General features: G+C 42.0%; 1 protein-coding gene across 1 annotated transcript in view; it reads right to left on the minus strand.

Annotated features, from left to right (window-relative positions):
* Window positions 1-265: 265 nt before the first annotated feature.
* Window positions 266-22,155, minus strand: part of PDLIM4 (PDZ and LIM domain 4) — a 110,624-nt gene continuing 88,734 nt past the window's right edge. Inside the window, exons 4-7 of the mRNA XM_075275052.1 lie at window positions 15,302-15,498; window positions 8,479-8,636; window positions 2,233-2,353; window positions 266-834 (exon numbers count right to left, since the gene is read on the minus strand). Coding sequence (XP_075131153.1) covers window positions 630-834; window positions 2,233-2,353; window positions 8,479-8,636; window positions 15,302-15,498 — 681 coding nt within the window. The 3' untranslated portion in view covers window positions 266-629. The remainder of the gene's footprint in view (window positions 835-2,232; window positions 2,354-8,478; window positions 8,637-15,301; window positions 15,499-22,155) is intronic.

Here is a 22,155-nt window from a genome sequence, read left to right on the forward strand (position 1 = left end):
TAGTCAATGCTTCTCTATGGGAAAAGTCACTTTTAGGGTTGAGCCGATCTTGAGATTTCAAAATCCGATTTCTGATCATTTTCCAGCCGATCTCGATCGTGAAATTTGCTCGATTGCCAATCGGGCTCCGATCTTTGCCGATCCTGATCGCTCAACCCTATAGACTACTTTATTTTACAGTTTCCTACCCCCGGACAACCCCTGTACCGTAACCTATTATGTTATCGTCCATATTGTGAGAAATAACAAAGGCACAGCTTAGAAATACTAAAAACAATATATTTTATTAGAGCAGAAGAGGAATTTTATTTAGTATTTACAGAAGATTCTGTTGGTGCCAAAAGAAGACAAATTGTAGACTGCGGATTACACACAACAGCAATGCAAACATATGGAAAGTTAATGCAAAAGTGTTAGAAACCTTTCCGACATGGCTCCCTATAGATATTATGGTCAGTGTAAGTCATTCAGGAAGCAAATGTATATTCTAAAGCTTTTTCATTGTGTTTCTGCATTGTTTTTGTGGATATAAAGTTAGGATGGAGATGTTGTCAGGGGAATGTCAATCTGTTATGTCTGGTGGGCCGGGCTCTGGGAGTATTGCTGTGTAAGGCTGTAGACTTCATTGCTTAGACAAGTTCAACTTTGGCATTGGGATAAACAGCCACAACGTCGTATCCCTCCGGAGGCTTGACTCTCTCCTTGGCGTGGGTTTCGCAGTACAGCTGCTCTTCGATAAAGAAATAGCCTCTCTGTTTCAGGTTGAGGCCACAATCATCGCACATAAAGCATTCTGGGTGGTAGAGCTTGTCTCGTGCCTTGACTATGGTACCGCTGTGCAATAATGGAGAAAAGACAATGACTTACCATACAACTATGCAAGCATTCATAGAAAACAACACTCCAGAAAGTGATGGGCTGTCTTACTGTCTGAGCAGAAGGACTACATTTCAAAAAGTATATGGTCCTTGGCCCCCCTGCTGTTTATTTTATATCCTACTATCCAGGGACATAGAAGTAGCCCTTAGTCCCGTGATGGCGAACCTATGGCAAGGGTGCCAGAGGTGGTACTCAGAGCCTTCTCTGTGGGCACCCATCCATGGAACAGATTATACTGTGTGGGGGCCACCATGGAACTGATTGTACTGTGTGGGGGCCACCGTGGAGCAGTTTGTACTGTGTGGGGGCCACCGTGGAGCAGTTTGTACTGTGTGGGGGCCACTGTGCAGCAGATTGAACTGTGTGGGGGCCACTGTGCAGTAGATTGAACTGTGTGGGGGCCACTGTGCAGTAGATTATACTGTGTGGGGGCCACTGTGCAGTAGATTGAACTGTGTGGGGGCCACTGTGCAGTAGATTGTACTGTGTGGGGGCCACTGTGCAGCAGATTGTACTGTGTGTGGGCCACTGTGCAGCAGATTGTACTGTGTGGGGGCCACTGTGCAGCAGATTGTACTGTGTGGGGGCCACCATGGAACTGATTGTACTGTGTGGGGGCCACCGTGGAGCAGATTGGACTGTGTGGGGGCCACTGTGGAGCAGATTGTACTGTGTGGGAGTCACAGTGGAGCAGAAAGCTTTATAAAGCCCCATTCCTATAACCATATTTTGCAGGTCTGTAATTGTGTACAATGGTGGATCTGCACATTATTAAGGTTAAATTGCTGTGTTGGCACTTTGTGATAAATTAGTGGGTTTTGGGTTGCGGTTTGGGCACTCGGTCTCTAAAAGGTTCGCCAAGAGAAGACAATGGTGGAATAGTTGTGATATAGGTAAGAGAAGCCCTGTATAAGGCCACGTAAACCTATAAAGGAAGCAACCATAAATATGCCACTTGTTCATCTTTCAAACTGCTTGTCACGTTCGAGAAAAGTGAGCGCGAATGAAGCGGGATACGGCAGGAGCGACCAATTTACTATAACCCATGCCGGAACACTGGTGCATTATACCTGGAATCTATACAAGTCCCTGACTGGCAAAGGGGTCTACTAGATCTCCTGTGATGTGCCAAAATTATGAAAAGGTCGGAGACATGCCAAGTGGGGCAGATGTATAAATACACCATGGGTGGTAATTTCTCTATAAGTTGGTGTGTGGTGAACATGTTCCCTATACATGTACATGAGCCCCAAAAGATTTACATATGGAAAGTAGAACACAAAGTTGTCAAGAATCTGTATAACTTCACATTATGTAGCAATTCTGTCTTTTTCTGTAATTTTTATCACTTACACAATCCCGTTCCCACATCTGGTGCACTCTGGGAGCATCTGTAAGCCAGTCAGTGGACTGCTCAGCTTAGACACCGGAGACTTGACATTCCTAGAGCTGGCCGGTCTTTCTAGCTTTTCACCTGCCAAGTATAAAAATAGTATATCAGATCTTTATACAGAATTCTGCCTAAACCTCTAACAAACAGGCTGAGATTGACTGCAACATGGCGGCACATTGACAATTCGGACAGATCTGAAACCGCTTCTTGAAAGTTAACACTGGGCTTCTGACAGAAATCTGGACGTCGGCTGTCTGGGCTCAGCTTTCCTTGTCCGTAACGTTTAGTGAGATGCAAGAAAGCAACACGTTAGGTCCAGGAGAACAATCGCTGGATTGCCAGGTAGAGAATATTACTATTATAGACACGGCATGTTATATGAAGCCAGGAAAAGCAGACCAATAACTGACTGGGTGGCATTGCATTTGTGTCGCAACGCCAGCACCCTACGGCGTCGGCTACAGCTCACCCTGGAGGTGGCAATAGAGGCTGACCTGGACAAGAGTGTGAATGGGTGAGTAAATTATTGCACACTACCTATTGCAATAATACAATAGGTCCTGGCCTAACATAGACTGTAGGCGTGCCATAAAAATGGGGGATCGTATACAGTGTGGGGGGAAGAAAGGTGGTTGTATACTGCGGGGGGCAAAAAAGGGCCCATCTGGAGCTTGCTAAGGGAAGACACACATCTTCCCTCATCTTTGGGTTCTTTACCAGAACCATTTCTCCAGGACCCCACGATTATATTTTCTAGATACGTGGCAGCAGTCACGCCTTCATATCCTAACTGCCTGAAGAAGGGCTCTTGCAGTTCGAAACGTTGCTCTCGGCTCTTAAAATATCTCGCTACATTTTCACAACCTTGTGTGATATGATATACGGTGGTGGATGCCATTTTTCTAACGTGGTCTAGGGTAGTGTAGAGGTCCATGACAACATCCATAGGACTAGGGTAGTGAAGGAGTGATGTGTCTAGGAGTGACTTATTCCCCTCTCCCCCATACACAGGCAGCGGTGAATGTATATGGGGGAATTGAACAAAATATCAGTTTTGCCAACTGCTATTGAAGGTGTTTGTCCATCTACATGGGTGAGCTCAGTTACTCTGAAGGGCAGTAAATAGGGTTGAGCCGATCTTGACTTTTCAGGATCGATTTTAAAATCCGATTTCCCATCATTTTTCATTTGAACCCGATCTCGATCCCAATTCCAATCCCAATGCAAGTCAATGGCATTTTTTTATTAATCGGAGATCGGATTTTAAAAGCAAACCTACCACCTGGTGTCCACTTACCTCCAGAGATGGCTGGTCCTGTGCCCCGTGCCTTCATTCTTCGCCTCGCTGCTACTCCACGCTACTTTTCTTCCTTTGCTGCCCCCTCCCTGCCAGGTTAGGAGAGTGTGGGCGGGTTAGGAGAGTGTGGGCGGGTACTGGGAGGGGAGACGTCACGTCTCCCCGCCCTGTACCCGCCCACACTCTAAGCCACAAGCCCCGCCTACCTAGCGCTTTAAACACTAACCTGGGAGGCGGGGCAGCGAAACAAGAAGAAGGAGGGCACTGGAGAAGCCATCTCTAGAGGTAAGTAGCTGCTAGAGATTTAGTTTAGCCTTCCATTTGAATGAATGGAGGCAGCCGGCGCGCAGGGGGTTAAGGCTGTGTGTCGGCTGCTTCCATTCATTCCTATGGAACCGCAGCGGAGCCTTCACACTGAATATACATCGTATACTCCGTGTGAAGGCTAAGAAATGCATTGTGGGAAAAATCACCGATCTTGATCCCACATAAAAAGATCGTGTTCAGAATTCCAATGGCGATCGTGAAATTTTCTCGATTGCCGATCGGAAACCGATCTTTTCCGAACACGATCACTCAACCCTAGCAGTAAATTGTCATTGGATGGGGGGCTGAGTAACTTTGGGTCACACAACCAGGCTGCCGGATTGTGATTCATTTCCGTGGTCTGCACCAGTCTCTCCTACAAGATGTCGCCCATATTTGTACAGATGTGGAGACATATTAGGTCGCTGCGTTACATAATAACCTATTGGAGGTTACATTGCTCCAGCAGAGCTGACATGAGGAAGCTCGGCCTGTGCTTGTGGCTTCCCCTTTAGTATTATCTGGACTGTACAAGGAATTCACTAAGGGTCAGATTAATGGTTTCTGCTCCAATTAATAACAATATGAACGTGTCCTCGTGCCAAGTGAAACAAACCAACAACTGCTCACCTGAACACTGTGCAGGGAACATATTATCTTTGTACAACATGATATACACTTGGCTTCAATAATCCTTCTGTTTATATGCATTTACTGGCAGGGAAACTAGGAGATGGCTTAGTTACAGAAACAATATGAACAGACGTGCACGCCTCGAGCGCTCTTTAAACAAAGGCAAGGCTCTGTGCTCCTGCAAGGGTGAGACGTATTTGAAACTCTGAAGATGATCCCTGTAGCTAAAGTTATAGATACTACAATGCATAGAATAATTCAGTGATGACGTCCTTATATTTCCATCTATATCTGTTTACCACAAAAAGGGAGACTTTAGCTACAGGGCAAACATTGCACCTGCACGGGGCTCTATGGTCATGGGGGCGCCTCAGCTGACCCAGACAGTCCAGCATTTTAGGTGTTGCCCAGATCTCAAGTCTATTTGCATCCTTTGGCTCCATGGACATGTTGTTCTCTTGGCTAGCACGCTGACTCATTCATGTCTCTGGGCCCATATCCATGGCCATGTATTATCACGGGTCTGTGCATATGGCCATGAGCCCGGGGTAAACTCAGACTAGGCTCTATACCTGTCCATTTTGTGGCCTGGACTGACTGAAGGAAGTGAATGTGGAGGTACAGGCGACACACGGATATCATCTGCGCCATTGTACTAGAGAAAGAACAACAGCCAGAGCCTGCAATGTGGTTAGGGACGGGGGGGACTTGGTCGTTTTTTTGGGGGTTTTAGTTTATATGTACTACTAGGAGGAGGACCCGGCTTCGCATGGGTATATTACATTTTATATTTGTGTAGTGGCCCCATAAGAATTGTTCAATTTTGCACTGGTGTATTTTGTATGTGGTTTGTGTGTATGTCCATAAGCGTCATGTGATTATGTGTATCTCATTTTGGATATCAGTGAAAAACCTGAGATTGGTTGTTATGGATACCTGGAGTAAAGCTGTATCTAATCCTTCCTCGTGTAGTACTGTGTTTAGACGCAAGTATCTAATCCTTGTTGGTGTGGTACTGTGTGCAGATGCACATATCTAATCCTCAGGTGTGTGGTACTGTGTGCAGATGCGCGTATCTAATCCTCCCCGTGTGGTATTGTGTGAAGAGGCGCATATCTAATCCTGCCCAATGTGGTACTGTGTGCAGACGCAGGTATCTAATCCTCTGGCATGTGGTACTGTGAGCAGAGGCATATATCTAATCCTCCCCCATGTGGTATTGTGTGCAGTGGCGTGTATCTAATCCTCCTGTGTGTGGTATTGTGTGAAGACGCGTGTATCTAATCTTCTGGCGTGTAGAACTATGTGCAGATGCGCGTATCTAATCCTCCCCCTTGTGGTACTGTGTGATGAGACATGTATCTAATTCTCTGGAGTGTGGTACTGTGTGCAGACGCATGTATCTAATCCTCTCAGTCTGGATATCAGTGTTGTATTGTGTATGTGGAGTGACCGTGTGTATTGCAGTTGGAATATGAGAGAAAGACTTTTAGGTTTGTATTGGCTAAGGGGGGGGCACTGTGTTTGGAATGCTGTATCTCAGCAACAATACGTCTGAGCGAGTTGGAGTCTCGTCTTAAACCTTCCCGGATACCTGAAGTATCTCTGTACCAAATTTGGTGAAGATCAGTACAGTCGTTTGGTTCGCATTAGAGAACAGACAGACAGACAGACAGACTGTATTTTATTTTGCTCATTTTGTGTCTGAAGTAAGGATTTATTTATTTTGCTGTTTTTCTAAATAAACCTTTTTACTACAGATTTTGTGTCCCTGTCTCTGACTGGTTGGGTCCGCACCATTGCTGATACTGAGCTCCCTTCCCCACGATACCTACACCTTAACCCTTTCTTCCTTCAAATGCATACCATTCAGGCAATTCACCTCTTGCACATTTTCTTACTTCTGACTTTTGCCTGTATTTCATCTCTAGATCTATGAGCTGGACGTCTTTAATAAGATAATGGCTGGGAATGAACCAGTCTGTTCCTATGCTGGACTTGCAGAACACGTGCAATTGGGCATTTACAATTGAACGGCAGGCAGAAACCATAGAAACCTCCCATGCCTTCTTGTCTATTGTTTTAAGAGAACTTGGCCTATGTGGTTGCAGTGTTCATCCTAAGATAACACAGAAGCTTTCTTCGTGCCGTTCTTGTCAGGGCAGCAGTAGGGTCTGGATACTCGCAGACAGATGGAGGGGCTGTTGCTGTTGGCAGGGATCTTATTATCACGGTACATAATAGTAACAATGAACTATGTGGCGCTCACTTATTTGTAAAATCTATAGAGGTATCTGCACCGTTCAGCAAAGATCTGACGCTGGTTCGGAGAGGGTTACAGCGTACTTTAAACATACGTTTCCTGATAAGATTATGTTTCTCTCTGTATTTATTCACCAGACGTAGAGTACACTGTAGTTTAGGGAAGGCAAATTGCCTGTTTCTGTAATGGATAACTACTAACTACTCGCGGCGCTGGATTTATAGAACCGCCTCAGCTCTTCCAGTCCCGCTAATATATCCACACATTTCTATGCATAGGCTACCTTACTATTGTTGGAACGGTTTTATCTCTCGGAATGTGATTTCAGCTACGATTTTACGTCTCTATTGGTCAAAATAGAGATCCAGAGTTCTACCTGTATTACACAGAAGTTTTCATTGGTCGGTCATGCGTCTATTAGTGACCTCAAACACTATGTATAATATTCTTTACCGGCACCTCCCTGCTTATTGTCACGTATAATGTAGTATGAGAGACGTGACTGTCACAGGGCCTGCAGGCCTGCTATCTGGTTTCAGCTTCAACAGCTTAATCCGGCCATTAGGGGAAACATGGAAACAGCGCAGTGACGTGCATATTGTCCAACCACCACTACATGTACAATGTCCCCAATCCTCCTGAGTAGGGTTGAGACAGTCTTGACTTTTCAGGATTGATTTTGAAATCCGATTTCCGATCATTTTTCATTCGAACCCGATCTCGATCCCAATTCCGATCCCAATGCAAGTCAATGGGATTTTTTTACTAATCGGAGATCGGATTCTAAAAACAATCCTATTCACTACACAGCATGGAGTCTAACAATTGAACACTTTAATTGTTAGAATCCACGCTGTGTAGTGATTTTTTTTAATCACTAAGTAGTCAGAGGATTTTTTTTTAAATTCTCTGGCTACTTAGTCCCCCCTGGTGTCCACTTACCTGCAGAGATGGCTGGTCCGGTGCCCGGTGTTCTCGTTCTTCTTCGCCTCGCTGCCCCCGCCTCCCAGGTTAGGAGAGTGTGGGTGGGTACTGGGAGGGGAGACGTCACATTTCCCCACCCTGTACCCGCTCACACTCTCCTAAGCCACAAGCCCCGCCTTCTTCCTAGCTCTTTAACACTAACCTGAGAGGCGGGGGCAGCGAGGCGAAGAAGAATGAGAACACCGGGCACCGGACCAGCCATCTCTGCAGGTAAGTAGCTACTAGAGATGTTAGCTAGTCTCGCATTAGAATGAATGGACGCAGCCGGCGCACAGGGGGTTAAGGCTGTGTGCCGGCTCTTCCATTCAATCCTATGGAGCCGCAGCGGAGCCTTCACACTGAGCATACACTCCGCTCAGAATGAGCGGAGCGTATACTCAGTGTGAAGGCTAACATTGTTAGCTTTTCCCACAATGCTTGGCTTGTAGCGAAGCATTGTGGGAAATAATCACCGATCTCGATTCCCACCTAAAAAGATCGTGTTCGAAATTCCGATCGCGATTGTGAAATTTTCTCGATCGCCGATTGGAATCCGATCTTTTCCGAACACGATCGCTCAATCCTACTTCTGAGCGGTAGGACCCCCACTTATGTGCACATTATCCCCTATTCTATGGACAGATTCAATGCTGTGCAAATCTTCCATATATGTTGAAGAAGTTATACAGCAGAAGGAATAATGATCTTTATATATCAACATAGGATACAATAAGGCCTACTAACCATTCTCTCCAGCTTCTAGCATGTCTTGTAAGTACTTGAATGATCCCGATTGCTTGGGCTGTGACACGGGTTCTTCATAATCTTGAAGCATTTTGTAGACATCTGACTCAATGTGTGTCCCATTTCGGCTTCTTGGGGTAATTCTCTGTGGATCGACACTGCCGATGACAAACCAACAAAAAATAATTGAACAGGTTGGTACTGATGGACTATATGGCTGAAAAACATACAATATATACACAGTCCAGTCCTATTAATGTGACCACCGCCTACTTTTGACGTCAACATTAAATAACCAATGACAGAAGGCGCGTGACATCAACCATCTGGGTGCACTCATCATTGTAGAAGGCACGATGGATCAACACAAGTATGCATCTATCCTTGCGGACCATGTTCACCCCTACATGCGAAATGTTTCTCCTCAGGATGATGGCATCTACCAGCAGGACAATGCGAAGTGTCATAAAGCTCGCAGTGTATGTGCGTGGTTGGAGGAGCACCAGGATGAGTTTACTGTACTCCTTTGGTCAGCAAATTCCCAAAACTTGAACCCAATCGAGAATCTGTGGGTCCACCTCGATCGGTGGATGCTCAACCACATAACCTAGCGAAGCTGACCACGGCACTGGAGTCGGCATGGCTCAACATCCCAGTGACATCATCACAACATCCCCTCTCTTCCTGCACCTCTCGCAGTGGTCCGCTCTGCCAAAGGGGGTTATTCTGGATTTTGACACATTAATGTGACTGGACTATGTATGATCATGTCCTATATAGTGCCATACTCTCCAATATGCCTTGTCAATGCTGCAGGTAAGATAACTATACTGCAGATATATGTGCTGAATAACTGAACGTGGAATAGACATAAATCTGACGTCCAATACCGCAGATACTTAGGGATAAAGTAAAGTAAACACTTTGTCCTACTTTCATAATCAGATTTCTTGAGGCAGCCCTTTGTATGAACCCGGGATATGGAGACTGGGAATCTACAGACATAGCACGGTTAACCCTGATCGTCTGCCATTGGTTAAAGAGCGAGATATCACAGAAGACAACAATAACCGGAGATAACTCAATGGAAAAACATTTTCCAATGACTAGGATATCACACAGGTTAACTCTACTCCATCTATATGTACCCCAAACTATTGTACTGACAGTCCTGAGCACTGACTCCTCTCCTATGGCATTCAGAGGATGGATTTAGTAATATAAGACCATTTCTGCAATACACACATCGCAGAAAGAAAAGGGATCTTCAAAAAGTGGAGTCCCATGTTCTACACTAGTTTTTCTACCAAAATAATAACTCGAGAAACCTAAATCCTTTACTCATCCTATACTGACCACACGTATTCCAGCGACTAGTGTTGTGAAAAGCAGATCGTATTAAGACGTCCAATGAGTTTCAGGTACTGTATATACTCGAGTATAAGCCGACCCGAATATAAGCCGAGGCCCCTAATTTTACCACAAAAACTGGGGAAACTTATTGACTCGAGTATAAGCCGAGGGGGGGGGATGCAGCAGCTACTGGAAAATTTCAAAAATTAAAATGGTCAGAGTTTTTGGGTGCAGTAGTAGTAGTGCTGGGAAAGGGGAGGGGGTGTTTTGGTTGTCTGTCTGCCCCTTCCCTGAGCTTGAGGACTGTTTTTTCTTCCCCCACTTGGAATTCAGCCTGGCTGACTATAGGGGATCTGCAGTGTCCTATTACGACGGAACAGGAGCACTGCAGATCCCCTATATTCAGTAGACCGGGCACTGTCAGACACAGGGATACCTAATGTGTATATGTGTCACAGTCATTCTCTACTTTTATATGTATTCTAGGGAAAGGAGGGATTTACAACTTTTATTTATTTTATTATATTTTTTTAAACCTTCTTTTTTTTCACTATTTTATGGGAGATTCCAAACATTATGATTGAGACTGGTCATAGACCTCCCCCCCCCCTCCAAAAAAAAAATAAAAATAAATTTTTGTTTGCTTGACTCGAGTATAAGCCGAGGGGGGCTTTTTCAGCACAAAAACTGTGTTAACAAACTAGGCTTATACTCGAGTATATACGGGTAATTCATTTAGATATGAGCAAATATATCAGTCATACAACATAACCACGGCTGTATCACTGTCTATTCAGATCTCATTGTATATTAGACATGAGAACAATACAGCAGCAGAAGCCTGTGGACATCTGCTGTAGAGATAACACTGACAGGCCGCCATATGTACATGGGCCTCCATATTAATGATGGTGAGGAGGGACTGATATAATCTAGTATACCAGAACAATCCCACTATATAAACCAGGGAAAACTGTTTTTTTGCTGGAAATCATGATGGTTAGGGGCCTGCTCATCCTATTATATTTTGGAGGGAAATTCTATCTACTAAAAAGTGTGATGGAAAATAAATATATCCAGTTATTGTGGTATAACCACAAACTGTGCTGCCAGTAAGACTATGGGGTATAAATATAAGGAAAGCATGTCATGTAGGGGGAAGACTTTCTTGCTGTCTACCGAGCATACTATATATTGTATCACACACATGGAGTGTTAAAGACAAAGTCTAGGAATCATAAATACCAATACTAGAAGAAAACAAGAAGACCACGGATCACACCGCAATATGGAAATAGTCTTTAGGTCTTTTACCTTTAACCCCCTAGGAACCAGCCACGTTTAGTCTTACAGAGAGCGAGATCCTTCCTCTTGTCAAACCCTTTATAAACAGGGGTCACTTCTGACGGAGATAGCTAAGGGGTCACCTCAATGCTGTGTCCATATCTGCAGCCAGGTGAATGGGGCTATGCTATGCCTAGAGGAGCCATTGGATCTTTGGACCTTTGTATGTACAGTCCTATGAAAAAGTTTGGGCACCCCTATTAATCTTAATCATTTTTAGTTCTAAATATTTTGGTGTTTGCAACAGCCATTTCAGTTTGATATATCTAATAACTGATGGACACAGTAATATTTCAGGATTGAAATGAGGTTTATTGTACTAACAGAAAATGCGCAATATGCATTAAACCAAAATTTGACCGGTGCAAAAATATGGGCACCTCAACAGAAAAGTGACATTAATATTTAGTACATCCTCCTTTTGCAAAGATAACGGCCTCTAGTCGCTTCCTGTAGCTTTTAATCAGTTCCTGGATCCTGGATGAAGGGATTTTGGACCATTTCTTTCTACAAAACAATTCAAGTTCAGTTAAGTTTGATGGTCGCCAAACATGGACAGCCCGCTCTCAAATGATCTGAAAACAAAGATTGTTCAACATAGTTGTTCAGGGGAAGGATACAAAAAGTTGTCTCAGAGATTTAACCTGTCAGATTCAACTGTGAGGAACATAGTAAGGAAATGGAAGACCACAGGGACAGTTCTTGTTAAGCCCAGAAGTGGCAGGCCAAGAAAAATATCAGAAAGGCAGAGAAGAAGAATGGTGAGAACAGTCAAGGACAATCCACAGACACCTCCAAAGAGCTGCAGCATCATCTTGCTGCAGATGGTGTCACTGTGCATCGGTCAACTATACAGTGCACTTTGCACAAATAGAAGCTGTATGGGAGAGTGATGAGAAAGAAGCCGTTTCTGCACGTACGCCACAAATAGAGTTGCCTGAGGTATGAAAAAGCACATTTGGACAAGGCAGCTTCATTTTGGAAACAAAAATTGAGTTGTTTGGTTATAAAAAAAGGCGTTATGCATGGCGTCCAAAAAGAAACAGCATTCCAAGAAAAACACATGCTACCCACTGTAAAATTTGGTGGAGGTTCCATCATGCTTTGGGGCTGTGTGGCCAATGCCGGCATCGGGAATCTTGTTAAAGTTGAGAGTCGCATGGATTCCACTCAGTATCAGCAGATTCTTGAGAATAATGTTCAAGAATCAGTGACGAAGTTGAAGTTACGCCGGGGATGGATATTTCAGCAAGACAATGATCCAAAACACCGCTCCAAATCCTCAGGCATTCATGCAGAGGAACAATTACAATGTTCTGGAATGGCCATCCCAGTCCCCAGACCTGAATATCATTGAACATCTGTGGGATGATTTGAAGCGGGCTGTCCATGCTCGGCGACCATCTAACTTAACTGAACTTGAATTGTTTGTCCAAAATACCTTTATCCAGGATCCAGGAACTGATTAAAAGCTACAGGAAGCGACTAGAGGCTGTTATCTTTGCAAAAGGAGGATCTACTAAATATTAATGTCACTTTTCTGTTGAGGTGCCCATACTTTTGCACCGGTCAAATTTTGGTTTAATGCATATTGCACATTTTCTGTTAGTACAATAAACCTCATTTCAATCCTGAAATATTACTGTGTCCATCAGTTATTAGATATATCAAACTGAAATGGCTGTTGCAAATACCAAAATATTTAGAACTAAAAATGATTAAGATTAATAGGGGTGCCCAAACTTTTTCATAGGACTGTATATACTATGTATGTCACATTAGTATAAGGGAAGGCAGTGATGGGAAACATTTACCAGTTACAAAAATGTTCTAAAAATTCTTTCACTGGGAAATCTGACCTTGCTGAATTCTGCTGTAATTTCCTACACAATATTTAAGTAAACCTGGCTATAAATCGGACACATTTCAAGCGGTTTGCTACCAAAAACCACATCTTGTTGAAATCTGCTGTTCTCATACTAAACATAGGCTACGGCATTTTTTTTCACTATTTACAAAAAAGAGCAATTTCTGCTGATAAATGTATACCGTGCGCTTTCAGAAATTCAATTTAGTAAACCATATTTGGCATTATTACTGTATACACACAGATTTCCTTTCAGTGTAATGTATACATCCATATGATTCGGCACAGCTGGATGGGAGATGGAATCCAAACGTTCTGCACAAGGTTGTTTTCATGGTGGATTCCGCCACACAGTCACTGTATATATAGTATATATAGTACATCAGACCTGAACACTTGATACTAAGGTCTCCAGCAATGTGATCATTTCCTAACTACAAACCAGATTCTGCTGCAATGGTCCCTGTATACCCGGCCTGCTACAGACTACTGGTGTTCTGGTATATGTTATATTAACCGTGAGAGTCACTGGGTAGAATTTATGAAGCCGTAGACAACAGAATTCTGGTGTCGAATAATCACGAAAATAGGGGCTAAAAAGTTGCAAAATTTGTGCCAATTTCACGACAGTAGGGAGTGGTATAGAAAGTGAAGTAACTAGGGTTGAGCGATCGGGATCAGAAAAGATTGGATTTGGCGATCGAGTAAATTTCACGATCGCGATCGGAATTCCGACCTGATCTTTTCCAGCGGGATCGAGGAGGTTATCTCAAGATCGGCTCAACCCCAAAAGTGACTTTTCCCATAGAGAAGCATTGACTAGGGTTAAGGATCGGGATCATTAAAGATCGGATTCTGATCGGCAATCGAGCAAATTTCACGATCAATTGGAAAAGAATCGGAAATTGGATTTTTAAAATCGATCTTGAAATCTCAAGATTGCCTCAACTCTAGTAGTAACCTCTCTAGACGAAAGTATTAGGCCGGCTTCACACGGGGTCTCTTGGTCTGGAACCTGAGGGGGAAGCCGCCTCAGGTTCCAGTCCAAAATACAGGCAGCCGCGACTGGATGCTGGTGCAGTGCTCCAGCATCCAGTTGCGCTCTCCGCTCGGGATTAGGCTCAAATGAATGGGCCTAGTCGGGAGGAGGGAGTGTCTTCAAGTGGACTCGAGAGGTGACTCCGCCTGAAGAATGAGCATGTCCGTTCTTTTTTCCGGGAGTAGGAACATACCATCTCCAGGAAAAAAGAACTGACGTCTCCCATTGATTTCAATGGGAGCCGTCTTTTTGGTCAGGATGTTGAGGTGGATACGGCCTCAAAATCCTGATCAAAATACCCCGTGTGAACTCAGCCTTAGACTTAAAAATGCACCAAATTTATCAAATATTGTGCAGCCTTTGATACATTTGGTGCAACTCACTGAAACAGACTCCAGTAAAACTGGCTATGAACATTCAAGTTATCGTTTGTTAATCTACCCCCATTGTCTCCAAAGTTAGTGACAAAGGAATTTAAAGGGTTGGTTTAGGGTTTGTTTTTTATGGCCTATCCTTGGATAGGCTATTGGTGGTGGTGAGTGATGATGTCAATGGGAGATGAACTGCAACACTGGCACGCGGCCACTATATAGGCTATAGTATGGGCTTTGAAAGTGGCCCCATGCAGCTGATTAGATATTTATCGCCTATTCTGAGGATATGCCATAAAAAATCAATCCTGGCTAACCCATTTAACTCCATTAGACCTCATACGGCTAGCAGTTACTGTAGTTACCTCCGATTCTACAAACTGAAGGCAGACAAAATCTCCAGTATATACCCATAATGGGGTACAATTACTATTCGCGCTAGGCCAGAAAACAGGTATAGATGGGAATTGTTGTGGCATGGGCCTTTTTTTAGCCCAATGATACAACTCTTGCCTCTATGTGTGCCCCATTTGCCCATTTTATAAAAGTGAGTCGAGGACGGCAAAAATCAAGGTGGAACGGAGATTCCTTGAGCCGACAAGTTTTCTATAACTTAAATAGGAAATCTGTGTCAGTCCAGGACTGAAGTATATCTCCATTCTCGAGAAAGTACACATAAATGATTAACAGGCCCAAGCCTTTGGATATTTCAGACACATTTAGCACCAGTCTTAATAAATTCTCCTCAATGATTCAGGAGAGATTTCATGTAATGGCAGGTACAGATGATAAACTGATCATTTACTAGAACAATACATGATAGAGTGAAGACCCCGAAGTGGACGGTACCTTTGAGGAGAAGAGATATTGACTCTGCCCATATGTGATGATAGCTGTGAGTCTACAGTATTGTTGTTGTTGTTTGTGTACAGTCTGGATGGATTGTTGTATTGAGTGTTGAGCATGGGACGGACATCACTGGGACTGCCTCGCGGGGAAACTGGTGTGGACCTTCTGTTATTAGCACTTTCCGATGGGAAAATATCCTAAATGGAACACAAGAGAAACAATGTAATAATGCACATCGCAATGTACTACTCATACAAAAGATTCGGAACGATACCAAGGTTGTTATTTCGCCACAGAATTATGACCTATCCTTTGGACAGGCTACATGGGTTCCCAGCCCTAAATAGAATATTCATCTGATGAATGTGATCCGTGGGGGTCTGACACCCAGTGGTTGTGTTATCATATGGTCACAATATTGTATCGAGTCGCTTGAGAAATTCCTTAATAAGATTTGAGTTAACAGTGGACACACTTGTAAGCCCATGGGAAAGAAAAAGGTGAAATGAAGAAGGGCTGGGATGTTTGATGTATCAAATCAAAATCTAATATATATATATATATATATATATATATATATATATATATATATATACAGTCCTATGAAAAAGTTTGGGCACCCCTATTAATCTTAATCATTTTTAGTTCTAAATATTTTGGTATTTGCAACAGCCATTTCAGTTTGATATATCTAATAACTGATGGACACAGTAATATTTCAGGATTGAAATGAGGTTTATTGTACTAACAGAAAATGTGCAATATGCATTAAACCAAAATTTGACCGGTGCAAAAGTATGGGCACCTCAACAGAAAAGTGACATTAATATTTAGTACATCCTCCTTTTGCAAAGATAACAGCCTCTAGTCGCTTCCTGTAGCTTTTAATCAGTTCCTGGATCCTGGATAAAGGTATTTTGGACAAACAATTCAAGTTCAGTTAAGTTAGATGGTCGCCGAGCATGGACAGCCCGCTTCAAATCATCCCACAGATGTTCAATGATATTCAGGTCTGGGGACTGGGATGGCCATTCCAGAACATTGTAATTGTTCCTCTGCATGAATGCCTGAGTTGATTTGGAGCGGTGTTTTGGATCATTGTCTTGCTGAAATATCCATCCCCGGCGTAACTTCAACTTCGTCACTGATTCTTGAACATTATTCTCAAGAATCTGCTGATACTGAGTGGAATCCATGCGACCCTCAACTTTAACAAGATTCCCGATGCATTGGCCACACAGCCCCAAAGCATGATGGAACCTCCACCAAATTTTACAGTGGGTAGCAAGTGTTTTTCTTGGAATGCTGTTTCTTTTTGGACGCCATGCATAACGCCTTTTTTTATAACCAAACAACTCAATCTTTGTTTCCAAAATGAAGTTGGCTTCTCCAAATGTGCTTTTTCATACCTCAGGCAACTCTATTTGTGGCGTACGTGCAGAAACGGCTTCTTTCTCATCACTCTCCCATACAGCTTCTATTTGTGCAAAGTGCGCTGTATAGTTGATCGATGCACAGTGACACCATCTGCAGCAAGATGATGCTGCAGCTCTTTGGAGGTGGTCTGTGGATTGTCCTTGACTGTTCTCACCATTCTTCTTCTCTGCCTTTCTGATATTTTTCTTGGCCTGCCACTTCTGGGCTTAACAAGAACTGTCCCTGTGGTCTTCCATTTCCTTACTATGTTCCTCACAGTGGAAACTGACAGGTTAAATCTCTGAGACAACGTTTTGTATCCTTCCCCTGAACAACTATGTTGAACAATCTTTGTTTTCAGATCATTTGAGAGCGGGCTGTCCATGCTCGGCGACCATCAAACTTAACTGAACTTGAATTGTTTTGTAGAAAGAAATGGTCCAAAATACCTTCATCCAGGATCCAGGAACTGATTAAAAGCTACAGGAAGCGACTAGAGGCTGTTATCTTTGCAAAAGGAGGATGTACTAAATATTAATGTCACTTTTCTGTTGAGGTGCCCATATTTTTGCACCGGTCAAATTTTGGTTTAATGCATATTGCGCATTTTCTGTTAGTACAATAAACCTCATTTCAATCCTGAAATATTACTGTGTCCATCAGTTATTAGATATATCAAACTGAAATGGCTGCTGCAAACACCAAAATATTTAGAACTAAAAATGATTAAGATTAATAGGGGTGCCCAAACTTTTTCATAGGACTATATATATATATATATATATATGGGATGTAATGTGATTATGTCCAAACTCCTGCACAATAATAAGCTATCATAAGCAGAAGATCGTTCTTATATTCTGCATTGCATCCACCACGTGAACATACCCAATCCATATAATATCCCTTGTTCACATCTGCGTTTGGTAATCCATTTGGAGAGTCCGCATGGGGACCCCCCGAACGGACTACTGAACGCACTGGCAGTGAAAGCACACAGACCCCATAGACTATAAAATGGGGTCCGTGTACTCTCTGCGTGACCACCGCACGGAACATGCAGACTGAAAACTACTTCACAATCTACTTTTCTGTCCGCATGACTCGTGCGGAGATCTCGTGGAAAACAAACGTACCCCATTATAGTCTGTGGGGTCCATGTGCTTTTATTGTATACTGCTTGCCAGTGCATTCGGTGGGTCCCCATGTGGACTCCCCGAATGGATTACCAAACGCAGATGTGAACCAACCCATAGAAATCAGAATTTTCATTCCATCGATAACACTGGACCAACGCCAAAATGGGACAGACCTTTGAGAAGCTGGGCACGTCACTGCGCAATAAACATAGAACAATATATCTACTGACTACAAACATATCCTTCTCGATACTTGTGAGCATGTGGAATCTGTATCCAGACCATGGGAATGGTGATATCCATGGTTCCAACATTATAAATCAATCAGAAAAGTCAACATATCCGGATCATCAACATCTGAAATACGTAAAATCTAGACTAATCTCTGCAATACATCCATATTCTATTCATATCCTGAAACAACTATCCAAGTTTACTTCATTCTGTTTTCATCACTTATGAAATGTGACTTTTTCCAACTCTTACAGCTTCACAATGTTCCGTCTAATAACGTTTCTCCGTCTCACTTTACTCTTGGCTGGAGAAGACATGGAGACATTTTTAATCCTATTCTAATCTACTTGCACAGAATCCATTGTCGTAGCCTTTGCCAGGTTCCGTGTGCAGAGCAGTCATAGGAGATTTTAGGCCTGGACATGACAATGGCTTCTTCACACACATATAAAGCGTCCTGGGCGTTTGATGAGAAATACAATGTATTCATGAAAGGTCTGCTCCATCTCTGGGAAGAAAGAACTGGGGGTGACATTCGACCCAGATGCCTCTTATTACTTCTTCTGTCCACGAAGGACAAATGTCAAGTGTCATATGGGAAAGACATCCATCACTTGTCTACGAAGAATGAAACATTGTAGAAGTAGGAAACTTTGAAAAGGAAGAAAACAATCGTGAAAAGAAGCGATGAACGTCTGTGGCTCGGAAAACCGGTCACCGCAAGGGCTAAAAGTGCGTCAGAGTCACGGAGGAAGGATCTGCCCACTCCCAAATACTCAGCACTCTCCTTCTAAATGTCGTTGGGGCTACATAATAACTCTTTTTACACAAGTGGCATCATTCCTAGGTATTTACAAAGTCTTACATTAGTATTATTTACATAGGACTGCAGGATTATAAAAGGCTCTCCTAATACATATCTACAGAGAGTTATGATCCCGACGTGTTGTATGAATAATATACACAGCACTGCTATGGTGACACAGGACAACATATACCCCAGGATTTTGCTTTTCACCATATATTATCAGCAGAGGTTGATAACTTTGTCATAGTAAATGCCACTGACTTTGTCTTTGTGATTATCTGCTTAGATGTCTACTACGGTATACAGATAAAACAGGAGATGAACATAAGGAATCCTATCTCTCCCTATTCCACCCCGATTTGTGACTCTGAATATAGGCCATTAGGGATCAGGGTAATATTCTGATACATTTCTTCCCTCATCTCTGTCTACCGCCCAACCCGTGCTCTCCGTTCACTCAATGACCTAACACTTACATCCTCTATTATCAGAACCTCCCACGCTCGTATACAAGACTTCTCCCGAGCTGCACCACTTCTCTGGAATGCTCTACCCCGGACAATCAGATTAACTCCCAATTTCTACAGTTTCAAATGCAAACTAAAGACACATCTTATCAGACAGGCCTATCCCAATTCGTAATGTAAATCCCTAAAATGAACCCTCCTCTGTCCCCGCTCCCACATTACCCCACATGATATGATGCCATTTCAGGCTAACTTTATATGTCCAAGCTCCATCCACATGTTAAAGGACACGACTGGTGACGGCTCATAAAGTTTTATGTTTGTGTAATGACAATTGTCTGACCAGTGTATAAGCAATGCTACCCCTGCTACCTCTTGTGTCACCCCCTCTACCTCATAGATTGTAAGCTCTTGCGAGCAGGGCCCTCAGTCCCATTGTGTGAAGTGACTATTTCTTTGTATTGTATCTTTTTGTCTGTATTTGAACCCTACAAATTGTACAGCGCTGCGGAATATGTTGGCGCTATATAAATAAAATATATTATTATTAAAATGTATTATTATTGTCATTTTTTGCAGGTTTGTTGTCCATGTTGTGGATTTTTATGGCTGTATTGGTTGGAATTTTGGGTCCTAGTTGGGTTCGTGTACCATTCTATCAGGCCATAGATTACAATATGTTCAGCCTGTGCTCCTGGCGAGTCGGCAGCGAGCTAGTTGGTTGCTTGTGGAGGTGACCTCTAGCAAAGTTGAATGGTGCCGCCGCCACAATGCACTTACAAACAATTACATAACGGATGAAAACCTTGTGCGTGGAATATACAGTCTCTACATTTGTAAATGTTTCATACATAACACAATCCTTCATACTAGAGATCCTGTCCAGGATAAGAGCCTTGTGTCCTTCCTGCTCGGTGACTGCAGTCATTACAAGCCTGATCTTCATTTCCTCTGCGCTATACATATGTACAGTATATACATTCACATTCTTTTCATTGTGCGTCCCGCAATCTGTGACTAGTTCTCAGTTCAAAGGTCACCTGGAATGTAACAGGACCAGGCACAAAAGGAAGAAAATAAAAACAATTGCAATGTGTCTCATCATCCATCCTACAAGTTGTAAAGTGCTGAGGAATATGTTGGTGCTACGTAAATAATATGTATTCTTCTTACCATCCAACTGTTTGTACATGAATATTCTGTTCATCTACAGTTTCATCCATTTTGGCCTTTTGATGTTCAAGGCATAAGGGTGAGATTTCAATTTTTAACCCTGAGTTTAGGTCAGTGGTTAAACAAGTGACATCCGCTCATCTCTGGTCATTTCCGTCTTTGGAATATTTGAATAACATTACTTTTTGTGTATGTCAAGTGGTGCAGGAACTGCATATGACATGGTAAACAACTACTAACACTACTACTTCTATTACTACTACTACTACTTATACTACTACTTATACTACTACTTATACTACTACTACTACTTATACTACTACTTATACTACTACTACTACTTATACTACTACTTATACTACTACTACTTATACTACTACTATTACTTATACTACTACTTATACTACTACTACTACTTATACTACTACTTATACTACTACTACTACTTATACTACTACTTATACTACTACTACTACTTATACTACTACTACTTATACTACTACTACTACTTATACTACTACTACTATTACTTATACTACTACTTATACTACTACTACTACTTATACTACTACTTATACTACTACTACTACTACTACTACTTATACTACTACTACTACTTATACTACTACTACTACTTATACTACTACTACTATTACTTATACTACTACTACTACTACTACTTCTACTACTACTACTACTTATACTACTACTACTACTTATACTACTACTACTACTTATACTACTACTACTACTTATACTACTACTACTACTTATACTACTACTTCTACTACTACTACTTATACTACTACTTATACTACTACTACTACTTATACTACTACTTATACTACTACTACTACTTATACTACTACTTATACTACTACTTATACTACTACTACTTATACTACTACTACTTATACTACTACTACTTATACTACTACTACTACTTATACTACTACTACTACTTATACTACTACTACTTATACTACTACTACTTATACTACTACTACTTATACTACTACTTATACTACTACTACTACTTATACTACTACTTATACTACTACTACTACTTATACTACTACTACTACTTATACTACTACTACTACTTATACTACTACTTATACTACTACTTATACTACTACTTATACTACTACTACTACTTATACTACTACTTATACTACTACTACTTATACTACTACTACTATTACTTATACTACTACTACTTATACTACTACTTATACTACTACTACTTATACTACTACTACTACTACTTATACTACTACTACTACTACTTATACTACTACTACTACTACTTATACTACTACTACTACTACTTATACTACTACTTATACTACTACTACTACTACTTATACTACTACTACTACTTATACTACTACTACTACTTATACTACTACTTATACTACTACTACTTATACTACTACTTATACTACTACTTATACTACTACCACTACTTATACTACTACTACTACTTATACTACTTATACTACTACTTATACTACTACTACTTATACTACTACTACTACTACTACTACTACTTATACTACTACTACTTATACTACTACTACTTATACTACTACTACTATACTACTACTACTACTT

The sequence above is a fragment of the Leptodactylus fuscus genome, chromosome 5 (assembly GCF_031893055.1).
Source record: "Leptodactylus fuscus isolate aLepFus1 chromosome 5, aLepFus1.hap2, whole genome shotgun sequence".
Classification (NCBI taxonomy): domain Eukaryota; kingdom Metazoa; phylum Chordata; class Amphibia; order Anura; family Leptodactylidae; genus Leptodactylus; species Leptodactylus fuscus.